The sequence below is a fragment of the Crocuta crocuta genome, unplaced genomic scaffold (genome assembly GCF_008692635.1).
Source record: "Crocuta crocuta isolate KB4526 unplaced genomic scaffold, BGI_CrCroc_1.0 scaffold65, whole genome shotgun sequence".
Classification (NCBI taxonomy): domain Eukaryota; kingdom Metazoa; phylum Chordata; class Mammalia; order Carnivora; family Hyaenidae; genus Crocuta; species Crocuta crocuta.
In genome coordinates this window covers 2,373,495-2,393,434 of record NW_027530683.1, presented here as the reverse complement: position 1 = coordinate 2,393,434, position 19,940 = coordinate 2,373,495, and the positions used below count along the sequence as shown (strand labels likewise).

At 38.4% G+C, this 19,940-nt stretch overlaps 1 protein-coding gene across 1 annotated transcript in view; it reads right to left on the bottom strand.

The window, feature by feature from the left end:
- SLC25A21 (solute carrier family 25 member 21) overlaps positions 1 to 19,940 on the bottom strand; it is a 485,884-nt gene that overhangs the window by 132,560 nt on the left and 333,384 nt on the right. Inside the window, 1 exon segment of the mRNA XM_077769239.1 lies at positions 2,696 to 2,779. Coding sequence (XP_077625365.1) covers positions 2,696 to 2,779 — 84 coding nt within the window.

The following is a 19,940-nucleotide window of genomic DNA, read 5'->3' as shown; positions in this document are numbered from 1 at the left end:
AACATCTTTGAAAGCAGAGTGTACTCTAAAAGCTAGATAAGAAAATCAGAAGGGACTGCTTTCACCAGAGGAAAAAAAATTCAACACAACATGCATTAAAAGGTTTTCTTTTCTTTTTTAACTTAACACTATGAAATGTTCTTGCTCTGTATCAAAAATAATAGGCAGCTTTTTCTCTTGTATTTTTACAAATATTCACATCTTTAAGACTAGAGCTCTCTGGCTATGGTCTAATAACATGTCTAGATCTAAAGGCATTACAGAAAGTATGTCAATTTGCTTTAGAAGCAATTATACATACAGTCTAGGAAAAGGCCAATTTTACTATGCAAGGACCACACATGCTGTATGTTTGTTGTATTACTTGATATCAAAGGAGAAACATCAAATTCTTCCTAACACACATGAAATAAAGAGCCTGGCTTAGGAACTCCCACATCTAATTCAGGGATATCTTTTACGGCTTAGAGAACTTGGCAATGCTGCTACTACTCTTTTACTGGGAAGGGACACTGCTACTGACTATATGATTTGTTTAGCTTTACATATATATTTGGGTAAAATGAGCATGATTTTGATCTCATAAAGCTGTCATAAATGCAGGTATATTATCAATGTGTGGCACTTAGGTACCATATTACCACAGTAATAGCAAGAATTTGCTGCTTCTTTGTCACTAGATCCTCTAAAGATATTTAATCGGGCATCAAGATCTTTTCATAACTTCAGTGGGGGTAGTTAATAGCCAGAATTATCATCTCTGTTTCATTTTGCATCATTATGATTTTGATGTGATGACTTTTATTCATTTAACATGCACTTACTATCTCTACTCAGCGCTAAACATAGGCAGAGGAATACAGAGCTAAATGAGAAATAGCCCTTAGGGAAGTGTATTCTTTGGGTGAGAGAGAGGGGACAGACAGAAAACAGCCACAATAAACTAGACAGATGCATGCTATATTTTGTATAGCATATAAGAGTGATTGGTAAAGAAAGTGTGTGGTAAAGAAAAGATGGTCAGAGAGAAAGAAATGAGAAGGCACTATTGAATGAAGAGGGATAGTTTCTTGTATGGATGAGGGGACTGGCCCTGCAAGAATAAGATAAAGACTAGCATGCAAAGCTATGAGAATGTGAGCAGGTTGGCTGTTCTTAGAGGAGATCTGTGAATGGGGAATGAGCCTGGAGAAAGGGAAGGCCATACTAGGCTATGCTAGAGCCATCCTAGGAAGGGTACATCTATCTGTACCATGATAACTTTAGACTTTATACTGCAGGGCATACTTTTATATATTATCCAAAGACTCCAAAATTAAAATAATTAAAACAGTCTGATACTGGCATAGAGACAGATAAACTAATGAAACAGAATAGGAAATGGAGAAATGGAATAGAAAATTTAGATGGTGTATACATGGAATTTTAATACACAAAAAAGCTAGCATTTCCATGAGGGAGCAAACAATAGATTTTTCAACAAGTGGTATTTGGGCAATTGACTAACCATTTAAAAATAAATTTAATTCCTATATGCCACACGGCACATTAAAAAAAAAAAAAAGCAATTCTCAGACAGATTAATGATTTAAATGTCAAACATACCAGAAGAAAATGTTTATAATCTCAGGGCTAAAAGATATCCTTCTTTCTAATGTGACAATAGGGTCAAATATCGCAGAGAACAAGATAGATATAATCACAAAACCACAATCTTCAAAAATTTTAAGATTCTGAAAGGTGTAAGACACTATAGCTCTAAGACAAATGACAAGTTAGAAAAATATTTGCAAACTATGTCATTAAGGAATTAGTACCTAGAATATATACAGAGCTCTTACAAATCAATAAAATATCTAACTTAAGAGAAATGGGCAAAGAACACAAATAAGCAATTCATAAAAGAAATGACATCTAATGGTATAAAAGCACGCTCAATCCCAGTTATAATCAAAAGAATGCTTATAGACAGTTTTATTTTTCACCTATTAGATTATTTTTAAAAGTTTACTTATTTTGAGAGAGAGAATGAGTGGGAGAGGGGCAGAGAGACTGAGCGAGGGGAAGAGAGAGAGAGAGGGGGAGAGAGAGAGAGAGAGAGAGAATATCTCAAGCAGGCTCCACACTGTCAGTGCAGAACCCGATGCAGGGCTTGAACCTACAAACTGTGAGGTCATGACCTGAGTCGAAATCAAGAGTCGGATGCTTAACTGACTGAGCGATCCAGGCACCTATGTAAAAAAAAATACTCTATTTATCTGATCATCTAGTAGACAAGATAACAAATGTGAACATCAACTTTTGATACAGTTCTGTTTTGACTGGATTTTCATAAACTGCAATGCAAATACGGAACACATTTGGGCACTATATTCAAGAATCAAAATAAAGAACTATTACGTTTAGAGAGCTGCTGTTATGATAACTTTAAAAAATCTTAATGGCACAAAACAGAAATTGTCTTCTAGTCAAAAAACTGAATATTAATATCATTTTTGTGGTAGTTCTTATGGTATAACATACTTAGTTTTCAATGGTATTATCCAGAAAAACAAAAACAAAGTGGGAAGGTATCCTTTTAAATATTTTCCCCTAATAACACGAGGAAAATGAACCATTAAAAATGAAAAAACATATAGTAATATGTTAAATGCCTATGTCAACATAAAGTCCATACATGAAAAACTGTACATACCCTTCTGTTCGGAAAATTGTTCGAAAACTATCTCCCAGGCTTTTATAACTGCTTGGATCAGTTGCACATCTCTGAATCTGGAACCTAGAAACAAAATCAAACAAAAACAAAAAATTGAAGTTAAGGATTTTGTCAAATGGCTTCCCTCATTTTTCAAACTTTTAGGAAACTCAGCCTTTTTTTTTTAATGTTTTATTTATTTCTGAGAGAGAAAGAGAGACTGTGTGAGCAGGGAAGGGTCAGAGAAAGAGGGAGACAAAGAATCCAAAGACAGGCTCCAGGCTCTGAGCTGTCAGCACAGAGCCTGACGTGGGGCTTGAACCCACAAACCGTGAGATCATGACCTGAGCCGAAGTCGGACACTTAACCGACTGAGCCACCCAGGCGCCCCTGGAAACTCAGCCTTTTTAGGGTAATCTAAAATATTGGTCTTTTGCTATAGATTTTATTGATTTATTTGCCTCATATAATCCTTACCTTATTTTTGTAGCCTTTAAAATTCTATTTCTCTGTACTCTAATAGAAACTATAGAAAGAAGTTTTTTTTTTCATCTGTTTCTTAGGCAGATGCACCCTGAGGTATTTATGCCTTCTTCTTTTGTGAAAAGCATACAAGGACAACATAGAATGTTTAATGTGTAATTCAGAAATCTGAAGGTGCATATGAAATAAATAAGTAGCTCTATTTCTTATCTTACTTAGTGCCTCTTTGATGGTAATTTAATAAAACGTTTAAATACAGAGATGCTAATATGGCCTAACTTGGATCCTGATTGTGAATTTGGAATTCATTCTGTCAGACAGGGATCTGTGCTTAGGGGAAGAGTTGAGTTTGTATTGTGATACAGTTTACAGTCACTACTTCTACTTCATGAGGGAGCAGAGTTGGTTTTTACTTTCAGGCTACTTGAACCTTCATAAATGTTCTGTATATAGTTGGTGCTCAATAAAAATATATTCCATTGTAGAAAGCTAAAATCTTTTTTTCCCCTTCTTTTTGGTTATGATCATGCATCTCAGAACTCTAACCTTCAAACTGTGGATGTTTCCCAGGGTCAGGGTCTTAACTTACTTATTTTGTATGCCACTCTGGGATTTGTCTCTAAAGAGATTTAAGACAAGTACTCTCATTTCTCTGTACCCGAGTTCTCCATTTTTGGGTTTCTTTAGTTTGCTCTCAGCTGGTGTTTAACTTCCTTCCCTCCAATTCTTAGTTAAGGCCTGTTTTTCCTTCCAGAGTTTCGCCAAAAGAATTTTTAAAGAACTTTTTAAAAACACCACTTATATTGTCTGCTTTAAGATACTTTTCTGAGATTGTGGGATTTATGATACAAACACTTCTACCTCTAAGAATGATGTATTTTATGGTCGTAGGCCCCAGGGAGTTATGCTGAAAATGGACACATATATCACAGAAAAGAGTGAATATTTCGCTTTGATTGAAATAGTTGGGTATAGGAAAGAAATGAGTCTATTATAAGACTGGAAAGTGAGGCTGGATTATATTTGATTTTGCACAGCGGAGAGTTGCTGAATGTAATCGTGCAGGAGGGTAGCCATTCTGAGATGAGGATGCTGAGTTTCCAGCAGAGTTCTTCCAGCAGAGCACATACAAATACCTACAAAAATATTTACTGCCTGACTGGGTGGACTGGAATGGCAGTATGAAGGGCAGAACAACCATGAAGGCAATATGATAATCTAGGTGAAGATAATAATGCCAGAATATGAATGGAGGCAACAGAAATGTAAAGAAAGGGGTAATCTTGTTGGGTAATCCTTTTTCTCTTTGAATAAGTGTGTGTACGTGTGTTTTATGATACATTCAACATGACTCTTTCTTGATCCTCTTCAATCCATAAAGTAATATTCTACTACTGCCAAAATTTTAAAATGTCATTTATATTCATGATGGTTTTGTTTGTCAAATTTACACCTCTGTTAACATGATCATTTACAGAAGGTTAAATTTTTTAATTTTTAATTATTTTTTAATTTTTGAGACAGAGTGTGTGTGTGAGAAAGGGAGAGAATCTTAAGCAGACTCCATGTGATCCCATGACCTTGGGATCATGACCTGAGCTGAAATCAAGAGTTGGACGCTCAACCAGCTGAGCCACCCAGGCACCCTCCAAGAAGGTTAGTTTTTAGACAAGAATTATATCTCTAAAATTTAAGTTGTATTGAGCTCATCAGAAGCTCAAGGATCAATACAGCCAACTCATTTAAGCTATTCTGGGTCTAGAGGTACGTTTGAGTGTGCATAACCACTGACCCCAGAAGGTTCAGTAAGTGGTTCTGTCTATAATCAAGAACATGATTAAGATGGTCAGGTAAATGCACCATGTTTGGTATTTCTGGACTACTTCACATAGATGAGAAAACTTGGTACTCTGGATACAAATGAATTAACACTGAACACAAAATAGTACAATGAGAAAAATATATGTACACTTATTTATCGGATAACTTTGCATATAATGTCTTTATACTACAAATACAAATAACATAGAGAATGATTTCTAAAATATGATGCTGATTCTAGTGTGGGAAAGGATCTCCATCTCTGTATTTGCATATTTGTAACCTATATTCATGGCTGAGTATGAAACATTTTCTCACGTCCTATTTGAGAAAGCCAAGATTCTTCTCCAATTGTTCTTTAAAGAAAATAATTTAAAATGGTTTTATATTTTATAAATAGTATTACATGCTCATAGATTTTTCTCATAGTATCTGTAATAATTTTCATTAAATTCATTCAGCTCCATCAAATTCCTTTCTAGGTGCCCTTTCCCCCAGATTATCAAGTATTTTAAAAATAATTGTCAGATGAAATAAGATCTACAGGTTTTACAAAAACTCAGGGCATTATCCTCACTGTCAAAGACACAATAAATAAAGGAATGAGAAAAATAATTTATAAGACAAAGAAAAAATATTCATAATGTCATGTAGGATCCACACCAAACTGCCCAGGTGTTCATCAGAGGGAGAAATTACTGCTTTCTGCAGGGGGCAGGAAGGATTTCAGGAAGGAGAAGGGATTTGAGCTGGTCCTATAGGATTCAGAGGCAAAAAGAGTAAGCGTGAGAAAGCATTCCAGGTGGGGAAATGAGAGAAACAAAGGCCAGTGAGGGAAAGTTGTCCTTTTTTTTAAAATTTACTTTATTTGAGAGAGAGAGACAGTGTGAGCAGGGAGGCTCAGAGAGAGAGGAAGACACAGAATCTGAAACAAGCTCCAGGCTCTGGGCCAGCTGTCAGCACAGAGCCCGACGCGGGGCTCGAACCCACAAACCGTGAGATCATGACCTGAGCCGAAGTCGGACGCTTAACTGACTGAGCCACCCAGGTGCCCTGGAAAGCTGTCCTTTTAAGAGAAGTGAAGGAGGGGTGCCTCGGTGGCTCTGTCGGTTAAGCATCCGACATTGGCTCAGGTCATGATCTCAAGGTTTGTGGGTTCGAGCCCCACGTCGGGCTCTGTGCTGACAGCTGGCCCAGAGCCTGGAGCTTGTTTCAGATTCTGTGTCTTCCTCTNAGCCGAAGTCGGACGCTTAACTGACTGAGCCACCCAGGTGCCCCGGAAAGCTGTCCTTGGAAGAGAAGTGAAGGAGGGGTGCCTGGGTGGCTCTGTCGGTTAAGCATCCGNATAAATAAAAGAATTAAAAAAAAAAAAGGGAAGTGAAGGAAGAGAGCACCCACCATGGCAACCTCCCTCGTTTCCTTCAGGATAGGTGGTCCAGGACTCAGTTGCTCAGAGTGGGTGGTGACCTGAGTGGGCTGGGGGAGGAATTTATGAGATAAAGTCAAGGCCCAATATAGACCATTTGACCTTTTCTGGCTCCTTAGCTGAGTACTTAGTTAACTCTGCATGGCCATCTCACAGTTACATGACTCTGGTCCTAGAAGGGACTGTGAGTCAGCAGGGGGACCAAAGCAAGCGCATACTAATACTAGAAAAGTGACCTTAGCCCCTTTTTCACTGCTGGAGTTACAAACATCAGCTTTGTCTATGATGTCTGTGTGCTCAGGTAACAAGGAAGATCTTTTGTCAGCTTACACCAAGATGAATCCAGAGTACAGCTATTTCATAATTAATTAGTTATCTAACCTTGCTATTGGAAATCTAGGCATTTTACTTGCTAGTTGCAATTTCTTCTTTTTTATTGAATCTGACAGATAATATTTCTAATCCACCATTCATGCAGTTAATTAGAGTTTTTGAACACTTAGCATATATTAGGTATACCACTATTTGGGGCATTCTACAGAAATAAGACATAATCCTGCCCTCTAGAAGCTTATACTTAGGTGAAGGAGCTGTGCAAATAGATGATTACCATATGCAAGTAATAATAGTGTTTCAGGGTATCCAATGTCAGCCAAGGAGTTTTACTGGCATTGAATAAATACTATTATAACTCTTATTGGAGATGATCTCCTGTCTATGGGTGGACTGTAGCTGACATTAAATAGCACTATGTAAAGACATTGGAGAGAAGAGGGGAAATGGGAAGGCTATCTTTGAGCTAAATATCTGTAATTAAATTTTCCCCACCCACTTTAGAACAGGCAAAAAGAACTGTTAGTGGAATCTGTAAGGAGTGTTCCACTTAGAAGCTGACTGATGAGTGATGCTATGTTAATTACAAACAGGAGTGGTGACATCGAAATAACATTACATGAGGAGGGTCCACAAGCAGTGTTGTAAGGCAGTGCAAAAGGATGGGTAGGCATGGTAAATACTAATTCCTCAGTAAAGCCACCCGCCATTCATTACTATGCTAAAGCAGCTGGAGTCCCATTAAACAGGCTAAGGCAAGTACAGCTGTCTCTTCCGTTGCACATCTCAAATACGGCGTGTCTACACTTTGCGGAGAAAGTACATGCAGTATTTAGTTCTACTACACATGACTTAATCGGATCACAGAGTTATCAGTTCTTCTAAGGAATCTGTTTCAAGTCGATATAATTACAGTGCATTTTGGTCAATCATGTAAAACAGCAATTTCCTTCCTCCCCTTTACTGTGTTTCAGCAACTTAAAAGGTTGCTTTCTTGGATTGAAGCATTATGTCAGCATTATTCCAAGCTGCGTTCTGTGCTAACGAATTCTCTTTATGCCCGGGGAGACAATTTTCCAGTTACATAATACAACTCTTTGTAAAATTACAAAGGCAAAGCCACACTACTCTTGATTGTATTTAGAAGAAAAGGTTGGACCTTTCCATTGTCCTAATAAAAGCAGCTTAGACACATCTGGAATCTCCATCTGAGAAACTTCTATTAGAATGAAAACTTGCTGCCAAACTGGCCAATTGGACAGTGGAGGAATACTTTGAGAAGTATTCAGTGCCTAACATCCAGTCAAGATAAAACACACAGAAAGGAATGTGGTGTAAACCCTACGTAAGCCTCATTGTCCAGGAGCGAGCAATCCTATCTGCTGTGGTGTCAGGGAGCACAGCACTTCATAGTCCTACAAATGGAGGGAACAGCCCTGTAATCGACCATGCCATAAACATGAAGTGGGTTTCTGTGGTAACCACCAGGGCAAAGAGCAGCTCACCGTTCGTAAACAAATGTACAAGCATATTTTTAAGAGCTGGAGAATGTTCTCACTCACTAAAATCTTTATTTTTCACTAAGCTGGAGAACCATTACTGCAGGATTTCCCACTGACTTAGCTGTGTGCTTAGCCAGTGATACCAAATTTCAAACTAGCCTGTTGCTGATTCTCAGCACAGTTAAAAATGCCAGGTTAGGCATTTGTCTTGTCTGAGCTCTTCTTAAGATATGGCCATAAAAAAGATACGTCTATAAGAAATAAAATGGCTTTGCTTCCTTAAAAGCTGTAGGACGAGGTTGTTTGAAAATTTCAAAATCTCAAATCTATGCAGTGCCTTCATCTGTGAAGTGATTTTAAACCTGTCATTTAAAAAAATACTGATGGCTGATGGTATCTATACTGAGCGCGTCCTGGCTTCAAGACACACACATACAGACACACATATATGTTTATATGTACGCGTATATGTAATTTATAGTGTATTTATATGAAGGCTGGAAGTTGAGTTGCAGAGTCAGATTGGGGTAGATGATGACATTTGTCCCGAAGCCATATTTGCATAGCATGCACTCTGGTTTTTAGTTCGATCATGCAATTATTTGTGGTGCTTTAGAGTAGGAAACTGATGGAAATTCGGGAGGGGGTGAAAGCCATTCCAAGCCATCCCTTTGGTACTGCTATTGATCCCAAGAAAAGCTATGAGACGGTGACGTTTAGCTCTCACATCATCTCCAGATGATTTTCCAGTTCAATAGTATTCTTGTTCTCTCTCCTACCTTCACCTCTTCAATTCCACTCTCAGAAAAGCATTCACAGCATTTATCCTTAGCGTGCCTTTAATGTGAGATGTTGTCTCTCAGATCTTGTCCCTTAAAAAGATTTCAGTTATCGAAGAGGAGGTGGAAAGGGTTGTCTTGTTTCCAGTGGAGATGCAGGGAACCCACACCACCAAAGATAACCCTAGACGGCACATTTTTCCCGAGTCGAGTTGTATGCTACCATCATGCCGTAGGCTACATAAAAATTACACCTTACTGTCAAAAGTGAGGAACTTTGGAGAACTGGGCCACAGACCAGGAGCTACCAGTTATAATTTGAATGTAGCCACCAATAAGTGGTGAAAACTAGTGAGGTTTGTAGTTTAATCCTTCTTTGCCTTTCTCCTCGGCAGTAAAATGGGAGAACAGACATTAGAAGACACTTTGATTTTGAAGGGACAGCGCAACACAGACTTATATCTGAGTTTGTTGGCCATAAGAAAGAAGAGGAATTTCATTTTGTTTTGTAGAGCCCCCAATTCCATATTTTATAGAGGTGGGAGACTGCTAATTAAAACTGTATGCTAATGATAAGTGGTGATGAATCTAATGAAACTTGCTACCAAGATCTCTGCAAATGTGCTATGAACAAAGATTATTAGTCATTACCAGAATGTTACACATGCTTCTTAATAAACACTTAAGAAACCCACTAATGAACCAGAGATTAAAAGACCAAAGGTTCGCAATTACAGAACACATTAAGAGGATAACTGTAGGAAGATTAAATAAAGATTTTAATTTGCCATAATTAGCCTATCTTACAGAAATGAGATGTTTCTCCTATGAAGTATGTTTGCTTTCTTACTGGTTGGTTGAAAATGGCCAAAGTCACACCGAACATGCAAAGACATGTCTGAGGCTTTGAAGTGTAGGTGTACACAGCTACCTTACCAACTCTGGGAAAGGGCCCCATGAAGCATATCTTTAGAAAAATTTCCACGTTTATTTGTTTCCTGTACTCTGAAAAATCACCTTCCACTGAGGCTGCCCTGAGAGAAGAAACACCCAGTTTCCAAGAAAGCTAAGCCCTGAACTGGAGGAGAATGGGGACTCTGCATTTGTCATCCCTGCAGAAAGACCACATCAGATGGTGGGAAGATGAGACTACTGATTTGAGAGATGATTCCATAAGTTTTCTTTAACAAGTGCTGGGAAGAAAAGTTGTCTCTTTGAACATTTTTCAAAAAAAAATGTTAGTTATGAGTATTCTGTTTTACTTTAGATTGAATATAACAATAATCAGCATAGCACTGTCTTGGCAATGATGAGCACAAGAGTCCTTTAATCACGTTGGAAGGGTGTGGTTTATAGTTCCAAACACAGATTTCTACCTCAACATTTCCCGAGATCCCCATCTGCACAGAGACAAAGGTGAGAGTTCTGGGGACACAGAGATGAATAAGCCACAGATCCTGTCCTCTAGAACAGAACAAACAAGTGGGAGGCAAGATGTTAGTAGTTAGTTATAAAATAAGGCAGACTCCAAGTGTTAAAGATTCTGGGAACTAGGTTCGCCTGCAATTTAAAACACTGCCTTTGGTTGCTGGGTTCACAACCCAGGCCTGGCATCAATTAGCACCCTAAAATAATGCTAACAAATCCACAAGGGTCATGGGTTTGGCTCTGTCTGAGCAGTGACCACTGACTGAAGTTCAAAAGCTGTACCCTTACATATTTGGCTGCTTATCAAATTATTCTAAAAATTCAGGGAAATGAAAAGATATTTTTCCTGAATGTTGCTCAGTCATTGCTCTAAGAAAGTCTCCTTATAAGAGAAATACAGACTAATACCTGGTAAAAATTAAGATGTCCTTTGCCTGTTTAAAGTCTGAATGTCTTTAGTAGGTGTAGGTGGGAAGGGCTATGCTTTGGCTTAGTGTTTATGATATTGTAAAGGACACTAATAAATTTCTCTATGTTATTATAAAACAGTTTATAATTTGAAGAAATATGTAACCTGGAGTGCTCAGTCAGCCTAGATAATTACTACAGATAAGGTAACACATCTTGGCAAGGTCACAAAAGCAGGGGAAATCTTCTGTGCCATGTAATTTTGAATATGCTTTTGAACAGAACCTCAAAAATATTATCTCTCTGAAATATCAGACCAACCCAGATAGCCTGATTATACTTTAAGTAATTTCCTGTGATCCTAGACACATCTAATTGTAGTCTCCTTTCACAAGCAAGGGAGATTTAAAGTCTGATATTCTGTGACTGCACATTTTTCCATTCACACTTTAAGCATACACTTAAATATCCTATAAAGGTTTCATCATTTTGCCAACCACAACTTTTGTTACAGTAAACATTTACCTATGTGTCCCTGATTAGTGTGATGAAACAGATCTAGTTTTGTACATCTTACACAATTATAAGACATATGGTCTTCCTAGCATTTAGAATCCGTGCATAATTTGACATTGTAAAATGAATCATGATAAGACAGTTGATTCTACCATCTGGCACATGTTCTTCCAGTTGTTTATATTACTTATGGGATAATAACTAAGAACACTGACAATATAATTGTGAAATTTATTTTAATGACAATATGCTAGTTAACAAGTCAGAGACAAATGATCATTAGAGATTACAGCTTAAATCTAATAATGTAAAACCACATGCAATAAAACAGACTAATTGACATAGCTGTATAATTAAAATGCTCCAAGCATAAACTGGTCTCAATTAAACAAAAGCCTGACTAGTATGACTTTCAGTATTTTGCTTTTTAAAATACATGCCACATTATAAAATTATGCTTATAATATCATAATATAGTGCTGCCACTTTTTGAATATACATATGTGTGTATGTATGCATATATTTAATTAAACTTCACATTTAATGTCCACAAAAGACCAGAAGCACCTACCTACATTTTCCCAAGTGCACTGATGTAGGCTGGCCATTACAGCGGTTAATTAACATGAAGCCAAATCATACTTGGGAAGTAAGTAAGGGAAGGATGGATCACAGGTTGGAAAATAACCCATTAGCAAGGGAATGAGAGTAGAGAGGGATACATCAGCTTCAGCAATCAAATACTAAAATTACCACAGTCTTGATAAGTATCATTGTTGTCCCATATTCCCCAAATAATTACAGATAAAAAAATTAGATTCCTCTCTCCACAAAAAGTTAGCTACGTTCTTTCTCTCACTGAGCCTCCCCACCTGCCTCGTCAGGTCGACAGGTTTTCCTAATGTCCATCAATAGCACCTACTGCCTGGTGACAGAGGACTACATGACGTCATTCTCACCTGCTGAACCTCAGCTCATTGCTCACGCTGAGATGGAAGTTCTTGGTGTGTAGCCACGGTAAAAGATTTCCAGAACAGGGAATTCAAAAACAGTCAAATCTACCAGAACCCTACTTGTCCTGGGAACTGAGCCACTTCACATAAACTAATTATGCACTAGAGACCATAAGCCAGGGGTCCCAGTGAGGGAGAACGTCAGAGAATATAAAGTCTCTAGAGGCCTAATATACGATTCCATTTTATTTTAACTGATCAAATGTGCCTATTTTATGGTTTATTTAGCATTGATAAGGAGGGATGTTTTTCAGTAATGTCAAAGAAAGAACGATTAAGAGAGTGGGTGGTTGTTTTGCATTCATAAGCATAAATGCTTATGCTAGAAAGAAATTTGGGGAATGGAGATAATAAACTTGGCTAGTAAGGAAGAAAATATGCTTATGCTTATCATAGTTGAGGAAAATTTCAAGGGAAGTTTTAATTTTATACCAAGATTGACCTCATATGTTACCAAGATTTGGATCAGTTGTTATTGGTTCCAAATGAGGACAGTGTTTTCAAAAGCATTTTATAGGTGGATAGGACGCTCAAATGACCAAAAAAGTGGTAATCATACTGCTTACTTGTAAATCACTTTCAAGTTGGAGAGTATTTTTATTATTCTTTTTTATTTTATTTATTTTAATGTTTATTTTAATTTTTTAAATGATTATTTATTTTTAAAAGAGAGAGAGAGAGAAAGAGAAACAGCAGGGAAGGGGCAGAGGGAGGAAGACACAGAATCCAAAGTAAGTTCCAGGCTCTGAGCTGTCAGGACAGAGCCCAATGTGGGCTCAATCCCACAAACTGTGAGACCATGACCTGAGCCAAAGTTGGACGCTTAACCAACTTAGCCACCCAGTGCCCCTGTAATGTTAAGTTTTGAGAGAGGGAGAGAGAGAGAGAGAGACAGAGAGACAGAGAGAGACAGAGACAGAGAAAGACAGAGCATGAGTTGGGAAGGGGCAGAGAAAAAGAGGGAGACAACAGAATCTGAAGCAGGCTCCAGGCTCTGAGCTATCAGCACAGAGCCTGGCTGGGGGCTCAAATCCATGAACTATGGGATCATGACCTGAGCTGAAGTCGGATGCCTAACTGACTGAGCCACCCAGGCGCCCCAAGAACATTTTTATATATGTGGTCTCATCTCAGGGTGCTCCTTAGTTTCACAGTTCCTTACATCTGTAGAGTAAAACAATCACTTGAAAAAGGATAAAATAAAAAGTATCAGCTTGGAGGTAGAAGAGCATCAGACTAGAGGGAATAGGTTTCCCTGAAGTCTGTCACCTGTATTGAACATTTTTGTCTCTAGTTCAGAGAATGACCAGTAAAATTACATCTCTGAACCCAAGCTTTTTTCATTTATTAAAAAGGGAATACTGTAACTTGCATGCCACCCAACTGACTTCGACGTTTATCTCTGGAACTATTAAAAACTCAGCCTGAATGGGGAGAACAGTTTCAGAGATGAACTGATTGTATTAATTTGATTTGATCCCTCATTGTCAGGAGTGTAGGCTGTGGGTGGAGAGAGATTTCTCATGGGGCAGGTGGGATAGACATCTTTGTGGAAGAATTCAGATGCAGTCCTATTTGAAGAGCAAGACATCATGTGATTCCTTTCAGGTCTTTTACTGTAGACAATTGGATTGATTTCTCTGGATGAAAACAATGTTTTTATATTTATTTAGCATCTGTTCTATGGTTTGTTTTTTCCCCCCAAGTGATTAAGAGCCTATTTTTTGCCTGGGGAACACTGTCAAGGTCAATATCAATTAACTCTGTAATTTCTCCTATCTCTCTCCACCCAAGCCCCACCCTCTCTCATCTCTTTTTCTAGCCCTCTCTCTTTTGCTCAACTATATGTTTATAATAATGAAAACTCCATTATGACATGAACCCATGCTCAAGAGAGCTCCAGTGGAAGGGTGTGGTTTCATAATTACCATCAAATAACATGCTAAAAATAATTAAAAATCACTTATAACACTGGCAGCAGAAGAGATGTATAAATTATTCCCACCCAGGAGCAGGCCTACATTGGCCACAGAACTTGTACAGGAAACTATGTTTTACCAGTTAACCAAATATTTAATAAAAGACAACTAATATTTTTGGCCAAATTACAGGTGGGTAGTTTGGCAGATAACAAAGCACTTCAACAAAGTTCCAGTCATTTAATTTCATAAAATGATGATCTTATTACAACTAGCAGCTTTTACATAAATGTAACTTTGCATTTTAAAACAATTATCTTTTAAAAAAGACGCTTAACTCTCTATGAATTAATATCTAGATTAATTGGATATCTTGGCTAATGTAGGTTCCCTAAATTCTTAAAGACTAAGAACATAAGGCATTCATTTACAATGAGACCCAAATGAGAAATCTACAATGAACATATTAAGAGTTAAATCTTCAAACTTTTGCTAGGGTGAGTTCTGGTTGTGACCAATAAAACTTTACTCACTTGCATTTATTATCATTAATTCTAAGTGTGAAGATTAGATTTAAACATTGGGGCTTTTAGCTCCTCTCTCCACGAGTAAAACCTTATCATTGAGTATAGAAGAGCAAAAAGTGTTTGGGAACAGTGAAATTTACAAAAAGAATTCAAGCCAACTAACATTTATCGAGCACCTACTCTGTACGGGACACTTACATGTTAAGACTCCTAACTCAGACACTGACCCTGTCACAGAAGTTTGCATTCTAACAGGACACAAACATGTAGCATTAAAACATAAACTAGGCAAATCTTCCCAGATGTGTTGTAATCTTCCTTGCTTCCTTGAACGGCACACAGGCAACCTCATGTGCATGTTCATGGTGCCTGGGGTCAGGGGAGGCCTTCTGAATGGGAATTATCCTTCCGTGCTGTTTCACTGAGATCGGCTTGGGTCTTCCAAGGCTTGGGCAGGCCAGTCCCTATACTAATGATCTCATAGTGCTTCTCTGGTTCTTTGTTTTCTCTGTATGGTTTTGTTCTGTCCCTTATTGCTAAGCAATCAGCTAACATTGCCTGCACATCATTGTGTCTGCCCCTAAGCCACTTTTCCTGCTTCTATCTCCTCCACCTCTTTTATTCTCCTGCATTATTCCCGTGACCTTTAACTCACCACTTAGGACCAGCAGTGAATGAAGGACGAGATAACCCAGCTTCGTCATGGCTCTTAGTGAGGGCTGCAGGGACCATACCATGAGTCAAATTCACGAGCACTGGTGCCTGGCCTTTGTAACATCTTTTTGGCTATTCAGAGATCATTTTCCGTAAGTGTTTTGTTTCTTAGTTCTGTGCCAGAGTTGAGGTTCTGAGATAAGTGGCCTCTGGCTGAGTTTGAACTTTCCTTGAGAATGGGCTGTCCTGAGATGGGGGAAGGGAGCAGACAGTCTCCAGTTTCCTCTTTCCTAGGCCCAGTGGTCATGCTCAGGTAAAGCACCTCAGGCAGGTATAGTCTCTCCTGCTCATGGGAAGACAGCTCTGCTGCCATGTGCTCCTGTCCTTTCAGGATCCTTCTACTCTGTGCATTTAACAAAGGGTCCTGTCCCTGTCACTCCTAGGAGCTGAACAAGAACTAATTTATAACTGATGATAAGGAAGATGAGGATAAAGCTCATATCAGCTGATGCCAGCCATCATTATTCCTTTCTCATTCTGTTCCTCTATTTGTTTTGTAGTTTGTTTGTTTCTTCCCTCCAAAATGCCCTTTTCTCTTTTTTGGTACATTTTCCACATCTGCATTATGAACTATGTGTCTGTTATTTAGATTCTCATAAATGCATGTTTAGTTTGAAAATTTGAGGAAAATATTCCTTTAAAAAACCTATATCTTTAAAAATTCTGACCAAATCACTGTGGTGTTCTGTGGGCTCTGATTGTATTGCACTATCCCTTTTGGGGAGAGAAGAGAAAGGAATACAGAAAAGAAAGGGAAGGAAAAGAAAAGCAGAGAAAAGAAAGGAAGAGAAAAAAGAAGGAAGGATGGAAGCAAGCAAGCAGGAAGGCAGAAAGAAAGAGAAAGTAACACTGCACCACTTGGAACTGCTAAGCCGACTCTTACTCATGTGTGTTAGGTCAAATTCTGGCAGAAACCACAAGACAGCTGCAATTCCATACTTTGAAATGTCTATTAAAAAACCTTGATATAATTTATAGAATAGTTGGCAGGTATTCCCTGTTTTTTTCATTCCCTTGAATGTAGACAACTTTTGGAATAAAGGAAGGGGAGAAATGAGTATTTTCAATGGTGAAGTCAGTATATTCACAACTTTAAATGTGATGCCAAGAGAACTTTTTGCAATGAAGACTAGTTCAAGTGTGTACATACTTTTAGTAATTTTACTTGTGTCAGATTCAGTGTCAGCTGACTTCAAGAGAATTACAAAGATGTACAACTTCTTTTTTTTAATGATGTGCACTGCACAACTTTTTTTTTAAAGTTTTTTTTTTTTAATTTATTTCTGAGAGAGAGAGAGACAGTGTGAGCAGGGGAAGGTCAGAGAGAGAGGAAGATACAGAATCTGAAACAGGCTCCAGGCTCTGAGCTGGCAGTCAGCACAGAGCCCGACGCAGGGCTCGGACCCACGAACCACGAGATCATGACCTGAGCCGAAGTCAGACACTTAACCGACTGAGCCACCCAGGCGCCCTTAAAGCTGTACAACTTCTGAACATTTGTATGACTGAAGACAAAAGTTTAGCCCAGGTAAACAAATACACAGGTGAAGACGTTACATTTTTAGATACAAAGAAGATAAAGACAATTTTCTTAAAAATCTCAAATTTAAACATTCTAGAAATTTAAAGGTATAAATGGATAACCTTTTTCTTATATGGCAATAACTATCCTAAAGGAACACGGCTTCACCAAGGGCTTTAGTTGCTAGGACTGCCATGTCTCAAGGTAACTCACATGAGGGAGGAAGTGGTTATTACAGAGACCATGTGTGACAAGGAAGCATAATGAGGTCTCCTGGGAACTGGGACCGGAACAGGGGAATCCATCAGGGACTGTGGCAGAAGTGATAAGCAGTCCACTAAATCTCCTGCTCCTTTTTCCCATTGTGTGAAGTTGATTTGGGGAAATACCTAAACAGTCAGATAGTAAGTACATCCCCAGCACCCTGTACATCCAAGTGTAGGTCATGTGACCAGTTCTTTTTTAAAAGGAATCTAAGTGAAGTGCTGTGTCACTTCCAGATTGAGATTTTTAAGAAATGAGTGTGGCTTCTTCATTCTCTCTCCTGTTTCACCTGTAATGTGCTTTACATGATACATCCTACATCAATGCTAGTTACACGCGACATCAAATCTGTATCACCTGCAGGAAGCAAGCAGAGGATGCCGAAGCTCTCATGGGTGAATAGTCACAAGATGGAAGGAGCCTGGAACCCTGTATCACACACTGAGGAAAACCTTCTAACATTTGGTAATTCTCACATTCTCACATTCTAACTATTGTATGAATATACTTTATTGGGATAAATACTGAAACTTAGGGTTTTTTTTGTTACTGAAACTAACTAGATTTGCCTTAACTGATCCAGGACCAACACTGTACTATGTCTCTGCCTCTCTCTGTAGACCAGTTCCTTCTGGTTATTCATGCTTCCTGCTCCCCTATGGATGCACTGACTTTGATATAGCTACCCAGCCATAGTATGATACGATAGAAACCTAGTGCCAACCAACTCCTGTTTGCCACTACGTGATCCAAATACCTTTCATTTGCTCCTCCAGCCACACTCCCAACCCTTTTCCACCCTGGCTGTTGCCCTGAGAGGTGATCTGAATTGATTACATCAAACAAACCCTATGTTCTCTGCCTTCCAGTTGGATTTGGTCAATGAGAAGCCCTGACAGGTGAGAGGAGGAAAGGAGGAAAATGAATTTGGGATATTTATTTGTAAGGTTCCTTCCTGTGAGGTTTTTTTCAGCCTTGTCTTTGTCAACAGAAGTTCACTGCTCCTCTCAGGAAGCCGTCCCTTCACGACTTTCGTCTTTCAAATTTGGGTAACCTTTCCCTTCAGGAAAGGGAGGTAGTGAAAACTTTACCTCCTGCTGCTGGTAGCCTCAGGATCCTGAACTCTTCCTTATGATTTCTTTATACCCTGCCCATACTTCTGTTGGGAACCCATTTGTAAACCCTCTTTAAACCGTCCTAACTTGAGAGAACTACCTGTTTCCTGCTGATTCTCTCACTGCAAACTCATATCTGAGTTAAAATTCTCAAAGGCGTTAGCTGTCTACCACTGGCTCTCTTAGCCATGTCCATGGATGGAGTTATTGTGCAAACATGGCCTCAAGTCCAACCCTTCGAGCCTGTGAGTAATGGCAACTTGCAGAGAAAGAGGACGTTTTCAGGTATCTCAAAACATGACTACAAATAATATATCTTCCTATCTTCTGGTAAAATGTCTTCTTCTTTTTCCACTCCTATTCAGCAATATAATTGCCATCATCTATGACTGTATTTTCCCCTCAGAGGATTACTTTAGCACTGAGAGAAAACATTATTGTTTTTTACAGAATTGTGTGTTGTGAACAGTGTATGTTCCTACTATACCATTGAGAATCCAAGTCTTTAGATTTCAAAATGGAAATGTTCATAAAAACAAAATAGGACAAAAAGTAGAAATAATCATAGATTAGTGCTTTTGTCATGTTATTTTTTTAGGGAGAGAAACATCTGTGTACCAACATGGATATGCCATGGATATGTCATACAATATTTGCATTCAAAAAACAAATCAGTTTTCTCTTTGACTTTTTTTTTTTGGTATCATTCACATTCTTTTTATTGCCATTAGTATCCAGCAAAAGATGCTACATAAGCACACAAAAGAATCAGAAATTATTATTATACCAAACATCTCAAACACTTACACTAAATGTGGAAAGTGCCTTACACAAGCAGTTTTGATAAAGTGCCTTACTTAGGCGTTATAAAGATTGTGTGAATATTCAGGTTCAGAATCCAAACATTCCATTTTAAAGATTTTTTCCCTAAATATTGTATCCTAGCATACTAGTAAGTGTATTGTAACAGTTGTATTCTTTTTCCTATTTCAGGCAAAGAGGAACTAAGAAAGTACTCATATTCCTCCCCTGAGAGAAGACAAAATGAAAGAAAATGTATTCTTTCACTCTACTTAAAGTTGAGTGTTTTATATAAACTGAAATAAGGTTAATGTTGTAGGATAGTTATTTTTCCAACTTAATATAGCCTTAAGGAATGTTATTACCACTGCCCTTCACCATAGGAAACCCATACTATCCACTCCTCAATATCCCACACCATCAATTTCATGATTGGGATAGATGCAGGAGTTTAGATTATCTAGGACTTCATGATGGGATTCAAAACGGGAGATGGTTCTCTGTTTTCTAAAGTCATAGACTGATCATAGAGCCACAGCACTCCACCCCTCCAGCCCCCTTCCAGCACACACACATGCGTAGCTAAACTCAGGGGGAAAAGCGCACTTAGAAATCAGTTCAGCACAAAAGCATTTTATTTATGCTGATTTCTAGTGGACATATCGAAAGTAGAT